Source organism: Sphaerodactylus townsendi, linkage group LG16 (assembly GCF_021028975.2).
Source record: "Sphaerodactylus townsendi isolate TG3544 linkage group LG16, MPM_Stown_v2.3, whole genome shotgun sequence".
Classification (NCBI taxonomy): domain Eukaryota; kingdom Metazoa; phylum Chordata; class Lepidosauria; order Squamata; family Sphaerodactylidae; genus Sphaerodactylus; species Sphaerodactylus townsendi.
The window spans coordinates 22,540,516-22,560,974 of NC_059440.1; the positions used below are offsets into that span (position 1 = coordinate 22,540,516).

The window sequence follows — 20,459 nt, forward strand, 5'->3', positions numbered from 1 at the left end:
CAGCCAAAAAGCCAAATTATGTGAAGTGAGAGCTTAGATGGCAAGCAACTGTATTTCCCAGCAGTTTAGGGTTCAATAATTTGAGAGAATAAGAGGAGGCCCATTTAAAGCTACTGGCTATAATGGGTAAATGGAATTTCCAGGATCAGAGTCAGTATGTTATCAGACTTGAATTGTTAGGTGCCATCTGGACAATCATGCCTGCTTCAGTGTTTGCCAGGGAATCTCTGGGAAACAGGGTATGGGACAAATGAGTTTTTGATCTGATCACACAAGGCTCTTATGTCCTTAACCTAAATAAAAACACAGATTTTTATCAAAACAAATATGTTTTGATACTAAATGTGTCTAGCAAAAAGTCTAGAAACAGGCTGCTGCATACAGTCCTCCTGCCAGCAACATCAGAGGGCAGTCAGCTGTCCGCTGTCTCTATCTGCTCCCGCTACCATTTTATACAGTTGCCAGCTCTGGGTTGGGAACTACCTGGAGATTTAGGAATGGAGCTTGGGGGAGGGTGGGATTCGAGGTGGGGAGAGACTTCATCAGGTTTCAATGCCACAAAGTCCACACTCCAAAGCAGCCATTTTCTCCCAAGAAACTGATCTCTGTAGTCTAGAGATAACTGTACCACTGGGAGAACTCCAGACCACATCTAGAGGTTGGCAACCCTACATCCCAGAGGGTTCTCCAGGTCAGCTGTCCCCTAAACTGGAGGTTCTGTCTCCGTCCTTCCTCCTCTGTATGTGTGATTTTGGAAGCTTGCATCCCAGCGTCCCTACGTTCATCTCTAGAACATTAAATCTCTAGGTAGATAGCAGTTTCTTCTTGACTCGAGCACGAAAATTAATACTGATAGACCTCAAACAGCAAACCTGGTTCTGATGAGCCACCACCTCCACCCTTACATGAGCCACCACCTCCACCCTTACACGTTCGTTCATTCATTCATTCATTCATTCATTCATTCATTCATTCATTCATTGTATTTATACCCCGCTCTACCCCCAAAGGGCTCAGGGCAGCTTACAATAGAATAAAGCCTACGATCATACATGAGGAGGCCATACCCGTGACGGACAGTAGATGGCGGCTTAGCCAAAGCTTCTGTGGAAAGGGCTGGCACGGGCCGCTCTGGGCCTCCTCCCTATGGTCCCACTTCCAAGTACTCTTTCTTCCCCTTCATTTCCCCGTGACGCCAGTTGGGGCGGGGCCACAGCTCACGCAGGCGCAGAGGCGGCTGCACCGCAGCGTCCCAGCGCGAGTATCCGCCGCCGATGTCTCGCAAGCAGGCGGTGAAGGCCCGGCCGGGGAAGGCGGAGGCGGAACGCAGGAGGGATGAGCGGTCGGCGCGGAGGGCTCAGGCTCGCGAGAGGCGGAACCGGCCTCAGGCGGAAGGCGAAGGAGTCGGGACCGCGGGCGGCCTGGCCGGTCAGCTCCAAGGGCTGGGACTGCGCCTCAGGGAGGTCCCGGGCGACGGGTGAGCCAAGCCCCGCCCCTACCAACCGTTCCTAAGCCACGCCCCCAAACGCGACCCTGTAGGGCACAGGTGTCAAACTCGCGGCCCTCCAGATGTTATGGACTACAGTTCCCATGATGGGAGCTGTAGTCCATAACATCTGGAGGGCCGCGAGTTTGACATCTATGCTGTAGGGGCAAGAGATAAACACAGATGGTTGGCCATTGTCTTTCTCTGCATAAGAGCCCTGAACTTCCTTGTCTCCCATCCAGGGGCTGACCCTGCTTATGCGATCTGACAAGATGCGGGGTAGCCTGGACCATCCATTCCCTATGAAAATACTGCATTTGCTGTTGAAAATACAGCATTTGCTCTTTTGTGGGCTTCTGACTGTTCTCATATATACGGTCAGGCATCTAGACAATCCGGGTGCTTCCTTAAAACCACCCTTGGGGTTCAAGCTTGTCATATAGAGGGCACTTTAGCAATGTATGTTCTAGTGCAATGGTGGCGAACCTGTGGGCACTCTCTGTGGGCACGCACAGAGTGTCCCCCCACCCCCGCACAAATCTAGGCTGGCCTGGGCCAGTGGGCTCGATTATTAGCACTAAACCTAAGATCTAGTTTCGGGGAAGCAGTGTAGGGAACCCTGTTAAGCGCTGTTACACTCCACTGATTTTCATGTGAAGAACTAAAGCGCGATCCTTTACTTGGGAGTAAGCTCGGTTGCTGGCAATGGGGGGGCTTGTTTCTGAGTAAACCCTCCTAGGATCATGATTCACCCATTGGAAGAGTTGCACTGTTGCTTCAAAGCAAAGCCACCGACTACCACCAAGCTTACTCCCGAGTACCGCATACCTCGGAGCCAACCATTTTTTCTAAACTAAAACCTCAGTATTCAGGTTAAATTGCCGCATTGGCACTTTGCAATAAATAAGTGGGTTTTGAGTTGCAATTTGGGCACTCAGTCTCGAAAAGGTTCGCCATCGCTGTTCTAGAGAATCAGCTTCTTCCAGGGAGTAGTCACTGAGCCTCTGTTCATAGGGGATTTTCTTAAATCTACCCTCTAAAACAGCAGATGGCAGGGTGGCCTCTCTGACGCTTGTCTTTTTCTAAAATAGAATGTGCAAGGAATAAATGCATAAAGTGGTAGTGTCTATTGATGCCATGGTTGAAAGCAGATTTGGCACATTGCATTATGGAAGAAGGTGGTGGTAATCCTGATTGAAGGGAAACTTGTGTTTGTTTCCAGCAGGAGAGTTAATTGCAGGGAAGGGAAGGCTGTGAGTACAAAGTCTGTAGGGTTCAAGTGCTTAGTAAGTGGCCAGTCAGTACTGACTCGTCATAATGTTGTTTGCCTTTCATGCGAATGCCCCTTTTCTCCTGTTGTACGGAACAAGCTCACCTTCAGTTTATTTTCCTTCTAGCAACTGTTTGTTTCGGGCTCTCGGGGACCAGCTTGAAGGACACTCCCGGAACCACCTCAAATACCGCCAGGAAACAGTGGACTACATGATAAAGCAACGGGAAGACTTTGAGCCTTTTGTGGAAGATGACGTTCCCTTTGAGAAGCACGGTGGGTGCACCACGAGGATTCTCCCTGGAGGGCAGATAATATTTGGAAGGTGGGAACTTAGGAAACCAGAGGCCCAGTGAGGTTTTTAATTGATGTCACTCGTTCCCTTCCCCTTAGTAACATCCAAAGCAGTTTACTTTGTTCTTTTGTCCCCATTTTATTCTCACAACAACCCTACAATGTAGATTAGGCCCAGAGTCACCCAGCAGCCTTCCATGGTGGAGTGAGGCTTTGAACAGAGGTCTCAAAAATTCTAGGCTGACACACTTAACCACAACACCATGCTTCTTGTTATTGGACATATCTGTAACTTGTACACAAATATAAGATAATCTCTTCTTTTTATTGATGGTGTATCTTGGAAGAAACCCTAATCCTGCATTTGAGTAAATACTGTAACGATTTTCCCTTTCTTTCTTCGCACTGTCCTCATGCTGGGGCTGTTGTTCTGTCTAGCTTCTGTTGTTTTGTTTGGGCAGAATCATTTCCACGTTTATCCCTCTCTTTTTACATTGTTTAATATGTTCCTTTTCTTCTGGCCTCTTCCAGTTTCCAATTTGGCACAGCCTGGCACTTTTGCGGGCAATGATGCTATTGTAGCCTTTGCAAGGAACAATCAAGTGAACGTTGTTATCCACCAACTGAATGCCCGTTTGTGGCAGGTAAGTCTCAAGCTGAGTAGCCCGGTAGCTTTTAATTCTTCAGAGAATCCCAATTGAAGTTGCTGGGTACATCCCCTTTCATCATGTGTCATTCTGCCTTTCACAGATTCGAGGAACAGACAAAAGCAACGCCCAAGAGCTTCACATTGCCTACCGGTACGGAGAGCACTACGACAGTGTTCGTAAAATCAATGATAACTCAGAGACTCCTGCCCGGTTGCAGACAGAGGTTGGTTCTGCTAAACTGGGTCCTTGGGAACTTTGCTGGAGCATTAGATGCTGGACACGTAGGGTTGGCTCCACTTTCTGATTGGTGGGAAATAGTATGAGGCACATGTAAAGAAGGGAATGGGGTTGCCCTTTTTAGCGGCAACCTCATGGTCAGCATAGTGTCTGGCTCCCCCTCAGGAGTCTTAACAGAGCTGTTGACTTGCTCTTGTGTGGTTCCAGATGCTATGCAAAAATGAATCAAATAAAAAAGAAAACCTCCAACTCAAGAAGGCGGAGGAGGAATCTGAAGAGGAGATACAAGATGAAATCGAGGATGCGGTGCAGAAAGTCCGGAACGCAACTGGCTGTTTGGTGAGCATTTAGGATCTCTTTGGTTGGGAATTGTGTTCAGTGGGTGGAGGTCTCCTGTGTGGAATCAGTCCACCCCTTTTGGGTACTAATTTTACCAAACTATCTCAACCCCCCAATGTGCAGATCTGGCCCCCCAATTTTTTCCCCAGTTAAAAATGGCTTTTGGAGGTTGGGTTTGTACCATGTAGTTGCAGAAAATGAGATGCTGTTCGATCTCTCTGGGCATAAAACGGACTTGCTGATGTGCTTTTCCCCAGGAATGCTGAGAATGGCTATTTTGTGAGTGCGGAGACCTCTGGAGTTCCCTCATGGAACTTCAGGGGTCATCTTTCCTTGAGCCCAGCCCCATGATGGTCTTCTATTTCAGGCCACCTCTGCTGAGTTATTGTAGCAGGCCAGCTCCAGATAACTCAGTCCCTAATTCAGATCTGAAAGTCAGTGTGGTGGGGCGGCTACGGTGCCAGACTAGGATCTGGGAAACGTAGGTTCGAATCCCCATTCTGTCGCGGAAGCTTGCTGGGTCACCTTGGGTCAGTCCCAGTCTCATACCTGGCAAGTATTTGGACAAGAGCCCTCCAGTGAATACAGGGGCATGACATGGAGGCAGGCAACAGCAAATCATCTTTGAATGTCTCTTGCCTTGAAAACTCTGCCAGGTCACCATAAGTTAGCTGTGACTTTGATGATGGAAAAAAAAATCAAATCTAGCTTCAGGCTTGGATCTTACCATGTGGGCTTAGCTCTCAGCCCCAGTTTTGCATTTGAAATAGGCAGGCAAGGATACCTCCCTTACATGATTACAGATTGCTACGATAGTGTTGTTAAAATGTTTTGAACCATCTTCAGGAGTTGAATGTAGGCAGCATAGAACGCTCATACATACCTCTAATCCATCCCACATATATTTTCCCCTCCTTCCTTTTTTAATTTTATTGAAATTTTATATTCAGACTGGTTCCATACGCACCCATACAAAACTTTATATTTTATCCGAACTATACATTTTCCCCCTTTCCACCCCCCCCCCCAGGAGTTCATTCTTCATTTCTTAAGTAAGCAGCAGCAGGTCCATCCTTTGTAGCCTCTTCACCCATCTTTCTTCTGTGACTCCAACGTCTCATATCCAGTCCACAAAGCCAGTCCATATCTTCATCATATCAGTCTGTCTGTCTTGCCAAATTTGATTTCTAGACATTATTTCAAAAATTTCTAACTGTACTTGTTCCCAAACGTATTCTAACCATTTCTGTATTGTCCATATTTTCTTATCTTTCCATCCAAAAGCAATAACTGCATGTGCAGCTCTTATCATTATTTTATACAATAATCTTTGTCTTTCCTCTTTTCCCCTCTTTCCTTATAGGATTCTGACCTAATTGTCCAGGTCCTTCAGTCAGAGAACTATAGCATCGAATCTGCCATATTTGCCATTCTTCAAATGAATGAAGTGCAACGGCTGCGTAAGTACCCAGTGTGCCTTTAATTCGCTCATTCTGCCTGCTGTTTGTCTTTTCATCGGCCCTTCCTCCATTATCTATCTTAACTGGGTATTTCTGGGTTCTGCCTTTCCCCTCCTCAGGGCCCCGCTCCTGATTGCGGCCGTGATCTAACTTGCGTGTTCTTTTGTTGATATCACAGTCGCACCAGCAGTGACACCCAGCCTTCTGGTTCTGAACCCATCCTGCTTTTCCTTTCAGATGATGAGGAAGCCCATGAGTCTCAGGCAAACCAGCAGAAGTCGCCTCCCCAGTCAACCCTATGGAAGGAGAACGGAAGCGGTGCCCGAATTTTTGGAACTCAGGGCATAGCAAACAAGGCCCCCACAAGCCTTGCAGAAGAAAACCAAAGCAGTAAAAAGCAGGCTCCCAAGGTATCCAAGAGGGGCAGGTCGTTAAGGGGGTCTTGGGAATTGCCAATACTCCAAGAAGGAGAGGGAATCAGTCTGGATGACTCCTGAGTCTCTCCAATGTAGCATGTCCTTGGCAGAAATTCTTGATTCTTTTGTTGGCATGCTGTCCATTGCTTCTTCAGCCGAGTTCTTGCTCACCTTCTTGTCCTGATGCTCAGGTTTCCATGACTGGTTTGGCTTGCTTTGTTCATTCTTCCCACAGTTCCAGTCTTATTGAGATTTGCCTCTTCCTGCTGCTTAAGCTCCAGTTCATGTATATGGTTGGCATCCCCTTTTGCCACGCTCTGGTTCTCCTTACTCTAGTCCCCCATTCTGCTGCTAGAATTATTTGTCCTCTTCCCAGCCCTGTTTATGTCCAGTCTTGTGCTTCATCTCCTCTGTTTGTGTTTCTCATATCCTTGATTCCCTCTGCCATTAAGACAGACAGTCTTTGTTCATGGATTTAAGCAAAGTAGGAAAGTTTGTTGACCGAGTGAGTGACTCCAAATCCCAGGAGGAGGAGCTTCATCAATCCCTCTGCTTTTGGGACAAACCAGTTTCACATCTTGTGCAGTTTCAGTGGAGGGTGGGGGGATGTGATTCTTCAGCAGCCATGTCATAGGGGCAGTAGGCCCCCCAAATTCTTGAGTCATTGCTATCCAGAAAGTGCTCTAAGCTTGCATTGCTGGCTAGCAAAACACCATGTTTCCCCAGCAAGTGTTAAGGCAATTTCGGGAGGGTCCTTCCTCTATCTTTAGTGATGTTAATGTCTACCATAGCTTCGGGGTCCCTTTGTGATCCAGTAAGTCACCGAAGTCTGGTGCCTCTACTCTTTGACTCAAAAGTGTTAAAACACATAAAGCTGTATTAGTCATGCTGTTGGTATCGCTACATCAGTATTGTCCACTCCAACGGGCAACTGTTCTCCATGGTCTCAGGTGAAGGTCTTTCACCAGATTCCTTATCCTTGTAACTGGAGGGGCTGGGAATTGAACTGGGGACTCTTCCACTGAGCCATGGCCCTCCCCCACCCCAGCCAGATTAATCGGCCGGACCTTTGTTGTTTCCCACCTTGATTATGCAGCCTTAGAGCACCCCTTGCCCCAACTCTTAAGAACATAAGAAGAACATAAGAACTAGCCTGCTGGATCAGACCAGAGTCCATCTAGTCCAGCTCTCTGCTACTCGCAGTGGCCCACCAGGTGCCTTTGGGAGCTCACATGTAGGATGTGAAAGCAATGGCCTTCTGCGGCTGTTGCTCCCGAGCACCTGGACTGTTAAGGCATTTGCAATCTCAGATCAAAGAGGATCAAGATTGGTAGCCATAAATTGACTTCTCCTCCATAAATCTGTCCAAGCCCCTTTTAAAGCTATCCAGGTTAGTGGCCATCACCACCTCCTGTGGCAGCATATTCCAAACACCAATCACACGTTGCGTGAAGAAGTGTTTCCTTTTATTAGTTCTAATTCTTCCCCCCAGCATTTTCAATGAATGCCCCCTGGTTCTAGTATTGTGAGAAAGAGAGAAAAATTTATCTCTGTCAACATTTTCTACCCCATGCATAATTTTATAGACTTCAATCATATCCCCCCTCAGACGTCTCCTCTCCAAACTAAAGAGCCCCAAATGCTGCAGCCTCTCCTCATAGGGAAGGTGCTCCAGTCCCTCAATCATCCTCGTTGCCCTTCTCTGCACTTTTTCTATCTCTTCAATATCCTTTTTGAGATGTGGTGACCAGAACTGAACACAGTACTCCAAGTGTGGTCGCACCACGGCTTTTTTCCAACATCCTTGTCCCAAGATCTGTTGCCTGCACTGGATCAGATCCAACTGTTCTTGTACAAAGACTGTACTATCTGAGACTTTTAAGGAAGCAGCAACTGGATGGAAAACTCCTGGTGTCCTTTTACCGCTGTGCTATAGAGAGTGTCCTAACCTACTGCATCTGTGTATGGTTCTCCAGTTGCACAGTGGCGAATAGGAAGGCGCTCCAAAGGGTGATCACCACTGCACAGAGGATTATCGGCTGCCCTCTCCCCTCCTTGGAAGAAATCTATAATGCCCGAAGCCTAAATAAAGCCCAAAATATTCTGAGGGACCCGTCTCATCCAGCACACTCTCTTTTCAAACTGCTACCATCTGGCAGACGATACAGGGCCCTCAGAACTAGGACAAAGAGGCTTAGAGACAGCTTCTACTCTAGAGCTGTGGCTATGCTAAACTCCGCTGCTTCATATTGATGTATTTGGGGCTGTGTAGGGATGGGTGGAGGATGATGATGTATGAGTCTGAAATTGTGTGCATCGAGGAATGCTGCTGTAAATTTCGTTGTGCGTTCACAATGACAATAAAATGCTTATGCTTATGCTTATGTTCCTGTTGCTGCCTCCCCTGAATTTTTCCCTTTTGACAGGTGTCCAACAAGCAAAAGAAGGAGCAGCAGCGGCAGGAGAAAAAACGCCGTCAGGAAGACCGGCACCGGCAAAAAGTCCTGGCCAGCAAGAGCAACAACGTGGACAATAACAAGAGCAGGGCCGACTCTGAGACCCAGGTCACCCTGGTGAAGACCGTAGCTGCTCTGAACATCTGATTGAAAGGACTTTCTGGGAACCGGCAGGGAAGACGGAACTGAAATGCCTGAGCTCGGCAAAGCAAACCACCCTCTTAAGAGCAAATATTTCACTTCTGGTTTGGTTTCTAAGCTGTGGTGGTTGCTGTCTGATTCAGATGAAGCGGATCGTTGACCTTGCTTGAGAATGGCAATAAAGGACAGGTGGGGGAGCAGTTGCTGCCACTGGAGGGTGAACCGCTGGGCCCTATAAGCAAAATCCCCTTGTGGGTTCTCTGGCTGCAAACCTCATGCAGCTTTCCCCATAGTTGCTTCCAGTTTTTTTTAAAAATGTACATTAATTTAAAGAAGTCTTCATGAGCATGTTAAGTGTCCCTAACTCAGGAATGTGCCCTCCCTTTCAGCAAAGCAAATAGAAAACTCTTCCCAGGTTCTATTCCAAAGCAAAACTCTGCCAAAGGTTGTACTGGAAACAAGTCTGTCAAGATGCTTCTTTTATTCTGTTTAGTTGTTTAACTCCAGGCAGAGCTTGTGGAATTGATGCTGACTTGTGAGGGGAGGGGGGGCAGGGAAGCAGAGCAGCTACTTCACTATAAAACAGGAGAAGGTATCCTGCCTATACTTGGTGGTGTGGCACGTCTGTGCCACAGAACAAGAAGGGGAGAACGGCTGCTCCCTGTCTTAGCAGGTGGGATTAATTAAAAAGAGATGCAGTGAGAGGGATGCTAGCAGTGATAAGAGGTGATCCGTGGTCTAGCCTGATCACATGGCACTCTTAGGAACGCATACAGGAGAAGCAGACCAATTCCCAGAAGCGTTAGTCCTCATGACATCTTGGACCTGTCCAGTTTGTGCAATAAGAGCAGTGTCTTGTAAAACGGACAGGAGTGGCTAAATAATATAGCCCCTGGGGGCCTTCTGAAGTGCAGCCAACTTAACTGAGAAAGGCTGATGTTGGAAAGGGGGGAGGAAAATCCCCCTCCTTCCATAGTTAGTAGAACTTGACAGAAACGAGGCATGGGATCTTAAATGCCTACCCAAGCAGGCTTTCCTTTGCAACATTAAACATTTCTTTTTACTTTTGAGTGTTACAGACACAAGTTCAAAGATAATGGGAACTCAAGTCCTTCCTATTTGTCAAATCTATGTTCTGACAGTAATCATGACAGCAGACTTTCCAGTTGTACTAGTTTCTGGTTTTTGTGCCTGGGTTTCCTTAACAGGGTTATTTTATTGCTGGGAACGAAAGTTCCAGCAGTAATCAGGTCATGTTAGATGAACGCCTAGGGCAGGCAGCAGCAAAGTGTTTCTTTTTTGGAGTAGGGGGGAGGGCGGGCAGAGGGGTGTGCTTTAGAGTTGCCTTATTGAATGGGTCTAGTGTGCCTTTAGCAGTGGACGTGGAGGGAGAATGCTGACTTGCAGTTTTTCCCTTTTGCTGTACTGCAGTGAGGGGAAAATGCGGCACGCTTCTCTTGGCATAGCTTGGGATCAGGAGTTAATTCTGCAGATCTCTGTTAACAAAAATGTAGATTCTATTTAACAGAAGTGCCATTCGGAATAAATGGAAGCCCAGGCCATGCGCCCAACGGAATGCAATTTTAGTTTCTAGCTCTTTGATGGAAACCTTTGGTGGAAGTGATGTCACTTGCACTTCCTACCATCTGAACTGTTCGAAAGTGAAGTCCCGAAGAAGTTTAGCGAATGATTCATTCCTCCCTTGTGCTCCCAACTGAGGCTGTGGCTTGGCTTGAGGTCCCCAGATAGTTCTACCACTCTGAGAACTGAGCCTGTTGCTCAGCCTTCTCAGTAATTTGAAAAAAGCAGTCATTGATTATTGACTTAGGAAGGGGTAAGTAGCACAATTCTAGGTTTATGGCAGTTTGTTGCACAGACATAAGATGCACTGATTGAAGGGATAATAGTGCCATGTTTTTGTGGTTATCTCAATAAACTTGTCCTCATTGAGGCTCACGTCTAACTGAACCCACCAAAGGTCTTGTCTTGGTCCTTCAAGTGTCTCTTTCCTCTGCAAAGCCTTCCTTGGTGGTCTCCAATCCAAGTGCTGACCCTACTTAGCTTCTGATAGCAATCATTGCTATAAGATTCTTCACCCATCCTGGAATGTAGATTAGGAACACAAGAGATGACACTCCCAATTCCAGCAGACCCTGAGAACCATCTTTGTGGGGCACATTTAAGTTGTGGTTGACTGGCGTGTTAACAGGCTTCATGAGTCAAATGAGGGAATATATCCCTCCTCAATGAAAAGGTATGTTTATTTTTCACTGGAGCAAGAAAGAATACCAGCTTCATTCACTCCCTGTTGTCTAAATAAATATTTGCTCCTTTTTCTCAGCACGGGTAGCATTCATATATCACAGTCAATTTTCATATCACTCCCTTGAATGTTAATGCCCACTTTGGACACAGTTCACCAAGAAGCTCCCCTGTTCTAAGTGATTGCTGTGAGCACTGGTGCTTGCTTGCTTTGAATACCAATGCTGGAGGCGAGGCAATTGCAGATGGAAAGTTCAGACCCTGTGCCCTGATTCTATGCCTTTGGACAGCATCTTTTGGAGGCCTGAATAAGCTTGTACACATCCCTTTAAAATGAAGAGAATCAGTAGCAAGTTTGATGATCCCATGCCTTTTGATTGAAGAATAGTTGGATTTATATCCCCCATTTCTCTCCCGTAAGGAGACTCAAGAGGGGTTTGCAAACTCCTTTCCCTTTCCCCCCTCCCAACAAACACCCTGTGAGGTAGGTGGGGCTGAGAGAGCTCCAAAGAACCAAGGTCACCCAGCTGGCATGTGTTGGAGTGCACAAGCTAATCTAGTTCAAAAGATAAGTCTCCACAGCTCAAGTGACAGAGCAGGGAATCAAACCGGGTTCTCCCGATTAGAGTGCACCTGCTCTTAACCACTACACCTGCTGGCTCTCGTTGAGCAGTGGAACACAACCACCTACTGGCAAGGTCCCCCTTAATCAGAAAAGCTAGGTTGGTATCCTTGTCCTGATTTCAATGAATCCCAGATAACAGTACAGATACCAGAATCAAGATTTTCTGTACTGTCGTTCGTAAACCTAATAGTGGTTCCAACAGTGGTACAAAATGCCTATAGATATGTGGTAAAATAAGAAAATTTGATAGCCTGATGATTGGATTGGTCTCTGGGTAGCTGCTGGACTAAAATCTAATTGTCGTACTACCCCAGGCATGCTAGATTGGGAGAAAAAAGAGAGGGGGCGTTCTTGGTACATTGAAAATTTCTTTGAAAAGCACCACAGGTGATTTGACTCGTTAAAAAAAAATACTGCTTTCCACCTTAAGGGAAACTGACAATTCCAATGACCACTTGAAATCTCTGAAAAACCCACATTGTTAAATTAACTGCAGTGTCTGACGAACTGAAGAGGTGGCAGTGTTTTTAGTATCTATTTCATCAAGCACATGCAAACTGAATAACTGATTTCAATACCTTTGATCTTTTTCTTCTTTTTTAACCTATGCCATTAAAGGTTGTAAATTAAAAAAAATGAACTTTGGGGCTGGAGCCAGAACAGATAAAGATAGCGATAAACACGTTTTTAACAGCACTCTCTTCTGGAAGGAGGAAGCATCATTATTCCAGGCAGTTAAAGAGTTCATAGATTTGGGGATCTTAGCAAGGAGGTGTGGCCCCGCGGCAGAGGAGGTTTGGGTAATAGACTTTTGTTATGCGGTAGGTCTTGGCAGCTCTTTGGAAACAGAGGGCCGCTTCTTTATCACATTCGCAGATCATCCTATGGCACATCGTTTTCCCGCCTGCAAAATGAAAAAAGCCAAGAATCGAGGTACATGGCGTGCTTTTATTTGTTTGATTTTTATTTCACTTTTTTTCTCCCGGAAGCAAAAGATGCATCTTTGATCCCTTCCCTCATTTCATCCTCAAAATAACTCTTCTTCTTACCTTGCATGTCATACAAGGTATAGTGGGCCCCAGGGGTTGTTCATCTCATTCCCTCCCTTGGGACAGCCGGAAGAATTGGAATGAGAGACAAAGAGCGGTGGTCACAGGGAGAACATAGTGCGGTCAGCTCTGACCTGGAAAATGCTTGGAGATTTGGGGGGGGGGGGAATGCCTGGGAAGGTAGATTTGGGGAGGGATTTCAACTTGAACCTATGGCATACCAAACTGCCCCCCAAAGCTGCTATTTTTGCCGGGGAAAGTATCTCTGTAGTCTGGAGATCAGTTGTAATTCGGAGCGGACTTCAGGTGCAACCTAAAGATTCACAACTGTAAGGGGAAGGCCCATTGATGGTATCTCGGCCAAGGACACCCTCCCAAAGCCTAAAACTGACAACGATCAAGAAGAAGAAGAGTTTGGATCTATACCCCACCTTTCTCTCCTGTCAGGAGACTCAAGGTGTCTTACAAGCTCCTTTCCCTTCCTCTCCTCACAGCAGACACCTTGTGAGGTCGGTGGGGCTGAGAAAGCTCCGAAGAACTGTGACTGGCCCAAGGTCACCCAGCAGGAATGTAGGAGTGCGGAAGCACACCTGGTTCACCAGGTAAGCTTCTGCCTCTCAGGTAGAGGAGTGTGGGATCAAACCCGGTTCTCCAGATTAGAATCCACCTGCTCTTAACCACTATACCACGCTGGCATTTGGAATATATCAAGACATCTGAAATATACTACAGTTCCTCCACTCCTTACCGCAAGATAATGCCCCTTTTGAGAAAAAGTAGGAATACGTTTCCAGTTTGGGGTCACAGCCAAGGGATGACATCTTTCCATAGCAACAGTCATGAGCATGGCAACACCTGTCAAACAGTCATGAGCATGGCAATCAGCGTTCTGTATGCTTGTATTCCAGAAGCAGATACGGATGACAAAAAAAGATGGGGCGACATGAGTACCAGTTCCCAAGACGTCTTGGGAAACATTTGTTTTTTAAATGGTATTATTTCACTCATGTGCTGAAAAATCTGCACTGAGTGCCCATCTGTTTGGTGCAGGAAGACGAAGATTGATTGTGTGTTCCTGCATTGCAGGGGGTTGTACTTGAAGGCCCTTGCGGTCTCTTCCAACTCTATGGTTCTATGATTCCTACCCACTTACCAGTCAGTTTCATCCAGAGGTTGCTTGGAGCCTCCCAATCCACAGTAACATCCATACCCATTGTAAAACAGAGACGGAAGCCTGCCCGTCACCCGCCGGACCATGTCAGCAAACTGGACCAGGTTGCCATTTGCAAATGGGAGAGCTGCAAGCAAAGCATAAAAAGAGCCTTGCTGGATCAGACCAGTGGTCCATCTGGTCCAGCATCCTGTTTTAGAGAGTAGTCAACCAGGTTCCCTGAAGGCCCTATAGAAGCCAAACCGTTCCTATGATTTATTTATTTATTTATTAGATTTTAAACCGCCCACCCTCGAATGGGCTCTGGGCGGTGTACAACAGGCCAAGAACAACATTACACACAACAGGCCAGAGCAACATTTCACACAGTAAAAATGAAGTTAAAACAATTTACAAACTCTATAAAACGCAGCAGCATTAATACAGTACAATAAAGTACAACAATACAAAGAGTGCAACGCCCGATCCCAAGGCCGGGAGGGGACAGCAGTGCTAAGTAGATGCTATGTTGGGCGTGCCAATGATGGAATAGCACGCAACACAAGGGCATCCTGGAGGGGGAATCCGCAGCCAGCCTCACCAAAGGCCTGGTGGAACAAAACTGTTTTGCAGACCCTGAGGAATTCACCAAGATCCCGCAGGGCCTGCACATCTGATGGAAGGGTGTTCCACCAAACAGGGGCCAGGGCCGTAAAAGCCCTGGCCCGGGTAGAGGCCAGCTGCATCATGGAGGGGCCAGGGACCACCAGTAAATTGGCCTCTGCCGATTGCAGAGGCCTACCCGGGACATACGGGGGGAGACGGTCGCGAAGGTATGAGGGTCCCAAGCCACGAAGGGCTTGTTGTCTGCTAGCTGTTTTCTTCCTATGAATTTGGAGGGTTCCTGTGGTCACTGATGCCTATTCCGGGAACTCCAGAACTGGAGACAGACACCTGTCGTATTTGATACGACAGTTCCCCTTGGTAAATGGTAAAAGTTCTGGATGCCCTATGAGGAGAGACTTAGGGAGCTGGGTATGTTTAGTTTGGTGAAGAGAAGGTTAAGAGGTGACATGATAGTCATGTTTAAATATTTGAAAGGACGTCACATTCATGAGGAAGCAAGCTTGTTTTCTGCTGCTCCAGAGACTAGGACCAGGAGTAATAGGTTCAATGTGAAGCAAAAGAGATTCCACCTAAACATCAGGAAAAACATCCTGACAGTAAGGGCTGTTCAACAATGGAATGCACTACCTCGGAGTGTGGTGGAGTCTCCTTCTTTGGAGGTTTTTAAAAAGAGACTGGATGGCCAACTGTCAGAGTGCTTTGATTGTGGGTCCCTGCATTGCAGGGGGTTGGACTTGATGGTCTTTGGGGTCTCTTCCAACTCTTTGATTCTATTATTCTTTCGCTGGATCATGCTCCTGAGTGCAATCTTAACAGGAGCCTCCTGCCCCTTGACATTTATGGAAAGAGCAGAGCAAACTGTGACATCTATTCAATGTGCACAATTGATATTTTATTTATTTATTAAGGACATCTTTAACTCGCTTTTCTCCATAAAATGCAAACCCAAAGCAGCCTGCAACGTTCACAACGCGCAAAATACAATCAAATTTCGCCGTTACGTAAAATAATCAAATGCATGTTCCCACTTCTGCTTTACTGGAGTCACAATGGCATGCCACGTAGAGCGCTATCTGTAACGAAAGGCGCGCCATACATGCACACACACAAACACACATATGTAAATCCCAACCCCTTTGGATTACACTTACCCCACAGGAGGAGCAAAGGGATTCTAAGCGAAGAATTCATTTACGTAGATACCAAATAAGCAGAATAGTAGAAAAGACTTCTTCTATGTAATAAGGCAGGAAAGTACAGGGAATCTAGAGAGCTATACGCTGTACTTGATATGCATAGAGGCTACTTATATAATTACACATGCTTCTGTTCCTCTTTGGGAATGGCGTTATGACAGGATGCGCAAATATTGATATTTCTCATCAGGATCTGCTTGATTAGCCAAGGTGTACTTAATACCAACCCGCCCACAAAATTGTCGGACCATATATTGACCCAGGCTGCCCCTGGGAAAACTAAATTTCCCAGAGTTCTTGGGATGCTGCCATAGCTGCATTTGTCCTGGATGCCAGGGGAAACAGCTTCCGTTTTTGGAAGAATAGCAGCAGCCAAAAAATGGACTTGGAGGGAATTCAGAGAGCGGCAGCAATCAGATGAAAATTTAGAGCTCTCAGTCAAAATAGAGAATTTATTCCCAAGCTTTCTGCAGTACTGTTCATAAGCGCTATGCTCTGTTCCACATAAAGGTAATAGTAGATTGTATATTCCTCTGCCACAGAACAAAGCATGCCGAACCTTCTTTGTACTAGAATGCTCTGCCTGGGTCCTAGTACCTACCTAGCCCTGTTTCCCCCATCCAGTTGAAAGTAAAATACATTTTGGCATAAATGCTCTTGTATCAAAGTACTATGTTCCATAATGCACAAATAATGGTTTTGACAAAGGCAGCATGTAAAAATGATTGATAATTCTCATACGCATTCGAAACTTTTGTTTCCTTGAGCAGCTGATAGCTGATGATTTGTTGCTTAGAAGACAAGAGATGATGAATCTTGCCCAACCTAGGAGCTAACTGATGCTTCGTACCAGAATGTCTAGAAAGAGGTTTTTTTGAATGGACTCATCTGGAGGTTTCCAGTATCAGCACTGAGGAAGACAGCACACCATGTGTCTCCTTGGGAGTGGCCAAGACCCTGCTGGTGTTTTCTGTGGCTTATGAACAGATGGTCCCTGAGAATCTAGACTGTTGGCCTCTTAACACTTTACAAAGCCCTCATGTTTGTTGAGAGAGAACATAAGGAGCTTAGAACCATTGCTCAGTGGAAGCGTTGTGTCTCCCAGCCTCAAATGTGTCCTTTTCTCCTCACAACTGGGTGTGCAGACCAGAGGTGTATCTAGGGAAAATGTAGCCGGGTGTAAAATCTGAGTTTTCTGCCCACCTCCCCGTCTGGGCAGCCGCCCTCCTCCACCATGACCAAACAACGTTTTTTTGCACCAGGTCTTGAAGTCAGTGTATGGACCTGGGGGGAAGAAGGAGGGGTGTGGGACGTCCCCCGATTTTCGGCCCTCGTGTAAATGGTCACAGCCTGGGGAAATTTGACCCCATATGTTCCCCTGGGCAGTACGCCCCAGGTGCAGACTGGAGTAATGGGTGTGTTCCTTTGCAAGCTTGTTCTCTGCTGCTTAAAGCACCCAATGGAGCAGCTATTCGTGAAAACATGTTATTTCCAAGGTTGCATGTAAGTTTTGCAATGGCACCAGTAGCTCCTCTATTGGGCAGTAAGATATATGTGAAGTTATGGTTTAATGTCATTTTGCGCAGTAGTAGATCATCAAAATTATGCACATGAAATAGTTTTGATTCTGACGGTGTCTATCAAGGGCTGTTTGACAGCTTTGACTCTTAAAAAGTGTGTACCCCAAAAATTGTGTTGATCTTTAAGATGCTACTGGACACAAACAAGGCTGATTGTTTTTGACCTATATTCTTTGTCATAGAAACAAGGCTTTTGGTTTTTGACCTGTATTCTTCATGGCTCACAAAACATTTCTGTGTGGTGTAGTGGTTAAGAGCAGGTGTAGTGGATAAGAGCAGGTGCACTCTAATCTGGAGAACCAGGTTTGATTCCCCACTTTGCCACTTGAGCTATGGAGGCTTTTCTGGTGAATCGGATTAGTTTGTGCACTCCAACACATGCCAGCTGGGTGACCTTGGGCTAGTCACAGTTCTTCGGAGCTCGCAGGGTATTTGTTGTGTGTGTGGGATGTGTGTGAGGGAAAGTAGATTGTAAGCCCCTTTGAGTCTCCTTACAGAAGAGAAAGGGGGGGGTGTATAAATTCAATTTTTTCTTCTTTAAAAACCTCCAAAGAAGGAGACTCCACCGCACTCCGAAGTAGTGCATTCCACTGTCAAACAGCCCTCACTGTCTGGAAGTTTTTCCTGATGTTTAGGTGGAATCTCTTTTCCTCCACCTTGAACCCATTACTTCTGGTCTGGAGCCGCAGAAAACAAAGCTCGCTCCCTCACTAACATGACATCCCTTCAAATATCTAAACATGGCTAAAATGTCACCTCTTAACCTTCTCTTCACCAAACTTCTCCTCACCAGACTGTACAGTAAAGTAATTATAAACTAAACTTAATGATAGTACAACAAATTGAGATTAAGATAACAATAGTTTAGAGAGAAAGTAAATGATTATTTATCCCAGTTTCATTTCTATGTTTCTCTTCTATATCTTATTTTTGTAGTGTAAGAAATATTTCTCCAGAGAAACTTTATAAGTTTAGTTATATAGAATGATTTTTGGAATGCCGCCTCAACTCAGAGGAAGAAGAAATAGTTCACAGCTGACGAAGAGGGAAGTCACCTAATTTTGATTAGGTTTAAGAATGTTTTGTGTGTGTACGTTTTTTTTAGTACTCATGATGGATTCCAAATTTGTAATGATCCTAATTTTGATTTTATTTGTTGAAATTTAATAAAAAAATGTATTTTTAAACAAATAACTCCTTGGGTTTTGGGATGGTCGTGCTCTCTAGCCGTCCTCCAAAACAGGGCTCCACCAAGATGATGATGATGATGATTTATTTGATTTAATAAACCGCCCACCCCTGAAGGGCTCTGGGCAGTGTACAAGAAAACAGTGGGTAGAACAACGATACATAATAAGTAATTAAATAAAAATCCGTGATTTGATTGATAAGCCGATGACTCCAACCATGCATAGAAGACACCTTAACTGACAAATGCTGGAACCATCACTTACATAGTGATGGTTCTTCCGAACAGTCCCTTCCTTTCAAAGCAGCAAAGTCTGGGTTGAATAAATCATGGTACATCTGCAGGCAAAACACATAATATCTGTCGCACCTACAAGCTCGTCTTCTACACCATGAGAACAGAAGGAAAGAAAGACTACTAAAAAGATAATGACTTCAGTGCTCCCTTTTAGGATTGTTGTTTGTTTGATATTTTCATGCTTCAGTGTTTTCCTTAGGCAGTATCTTTTCTAAGGTCGTTTGTAGTAAACCCTTTGCAGTAAATCCTTGTAACCGTAGCTCTGTTAAAGGAGGTTAAGTCAGGAACCAACCAAACTACAGTTCCCAGGATTCATCATAGCAAGCACGTTTTGAGGCCATGAACTCCATAAGCTTGTGCTTTGGCATGTATCGTCTTCTATCCTAGTTCATCTCCTGATAGAGGATGTAGCATTTTGAGTGCATCAGGGCTGGCAACAGGCTGTACCCATGTCTGTTCTCATCCTGGGCTGTTTGTACCAAGGACACCGGAGTCTTTTCCAAAACCTGTTCTAAGCATGAATGGCATGAAGCCAGAGAGGTGTTGCCCCATAGCACACACCTGGGTCCTGGTTGGGGTTATTACAGTTGATTTCCAGGTGACCCAGAACAGTTCCCCTGGAGAAAATTATATTCCAGATATTAGTTAACGAAAAAGTTTGCCAGGTTGTGGGGATGGCTTATTAAATTATAACAAACGGCCCGTCACAAATAAAATTATTTCCTATAAAGGAAGAAGGACAATGGCCCGGATACTTACATTCCATAACAGATGGGAATACCCTCCAGCTATTTCAGAGTCTTTTAGTTCACTAATATATTTCTTTTACTTGATAACCTTTTACTTTGGTATTTATGCTCTTTTGGTATGGGTCGGTTTGTACTTGGCTGTTTTTCCTTCTTATCTTTGAAGTACACTCTTTTAATATAGAACTCTTTGTGTTTGAGTCTTGACCTTTTCATCTGCAATTTATCTCTCCCTCCCTCCCTCCCTCTCTCTCTCTCTCTCTCTCTCTCTCTCTCTCTCTCTATCTATCTATCTATCTATCTATCTATCTATCTATCTATCTATCTATCTATCTGGGCTCAGGGCGGTATACAGCAGAACAACAACAAGCACAGTAAAAACAAATAGAATAATCCCAGTTAAAAATAATACAAAACCTTAAAACTATAGCAGCAGTAACCTTCAATAAATAATTAATAGCAGAGACGTCTGGCATCACACCCCAGTAATCAAACCCTGGGAGGTGGCTGGCAGATGCCCAAATACACAGCCAGTGCATTATAGTCTTTTAATGTAGAACTCCTTGTGTTTACTCCTGTCTTTTTAATCTTTGAAAATTGATGCCAGTCTCTGTTTCGGTGAACATGATGTGACAAAACTTTTAAATATTTTGAAACGGAAGAAGGTGTACCAGCTCAGACTTTGAAGGGTCAGGGTTCGCTTCATGAATTGGCCCTATGAGACAGTGGAAAAGGGTCCACCATCCCAGAGAAGATCTACCAAGTAGACCTCAGCTCCGAGCAGAGGCAAAGATTTCCCCTTCTGCAGCAAATACCCAAGCGCTCTTTCTGGGTGGGAGGGATAAACTCAGTATGTTGCTTTTATGTTAGGTACAACCTAACATTAAATATCTATATATCTAATTTTGACCATGACCCAAAAGCACAGATTAAAAAATCTTCACAGTGGGTTTCCCCCCCTACAAACCTGGCATAGTCCTCAAGTTTTC

At 45.5% G+C, this 20,459-nt stretch overlaps 2 protein-coding genes across 3 annotated transcripts; one reads left to right on the forward strand and one right to left on the reverse strand.

Moving 5' to 3' along the window:
- The first annotated feature begins 1,220 nt into the window (after nt 1-1,220).
- Nucleotides 1,221-10,721, forward strand: OTUD3 (OTU deubiquitinase 3). The gene is made up of 8 exons (XM_048519406.1): nt 1,221-1,477; nt 2,884-3,032; nt 3,582-3,694; nt 3,801-3,923; nt 4,145-4,276; nt 5,640-5,736; nt 5,974-6,146; nt 8,579-10,721. Exons 1-8 carry the CDS (start codon nt 1,275-1,277, stop codon nt 8,753-8,755), a joined length of 1,167 nt encoding a protein of 388 aa, XP_048375363.1. The 5' UTR covers nt 1,221-1,274; the 3' UTR covers nt 8,756-10,721.
- A 1,427-nt stretch (nt 10,722-12,148) lies between these two features.
- On the reverse strand, nt 12,149-15,783 carry LOC125445426 (group IIE secretory phospholipase A2-like). Of its 2 annotated transcripts, none has more exons than XM_048518432.1 (4): nt 15,614-15,783; nt 13,839-13,983; nt 13,434-13,581; nt 12,149-12,540 (listed from the first exon to the last, which is right to left on the reverse strand). In XM_048518432.1, exons 1-4 carry the CDS (start codon nt 15,651-15,653, stop codon nt 12,514-12,516), a joined length of 360 nt encoding a protein of 119 aa, XP_048374389.1. In that variant the 5' UTR covers nt 15,654-15,783; the 3' UTR covers nt 12,149-12,513. The 2 variants fall into 2 exon arrangements, with proteins under 2 accessions (XP_048374389.1, XP_048374388.1); XM_048518431.1 differs by having other exon boundaries at nt 13,434-13,540; nt 15,614-15,769.
- Between the last annotated feature and the right edge of the window lie 4,676 nt (nt 15,784-20,459).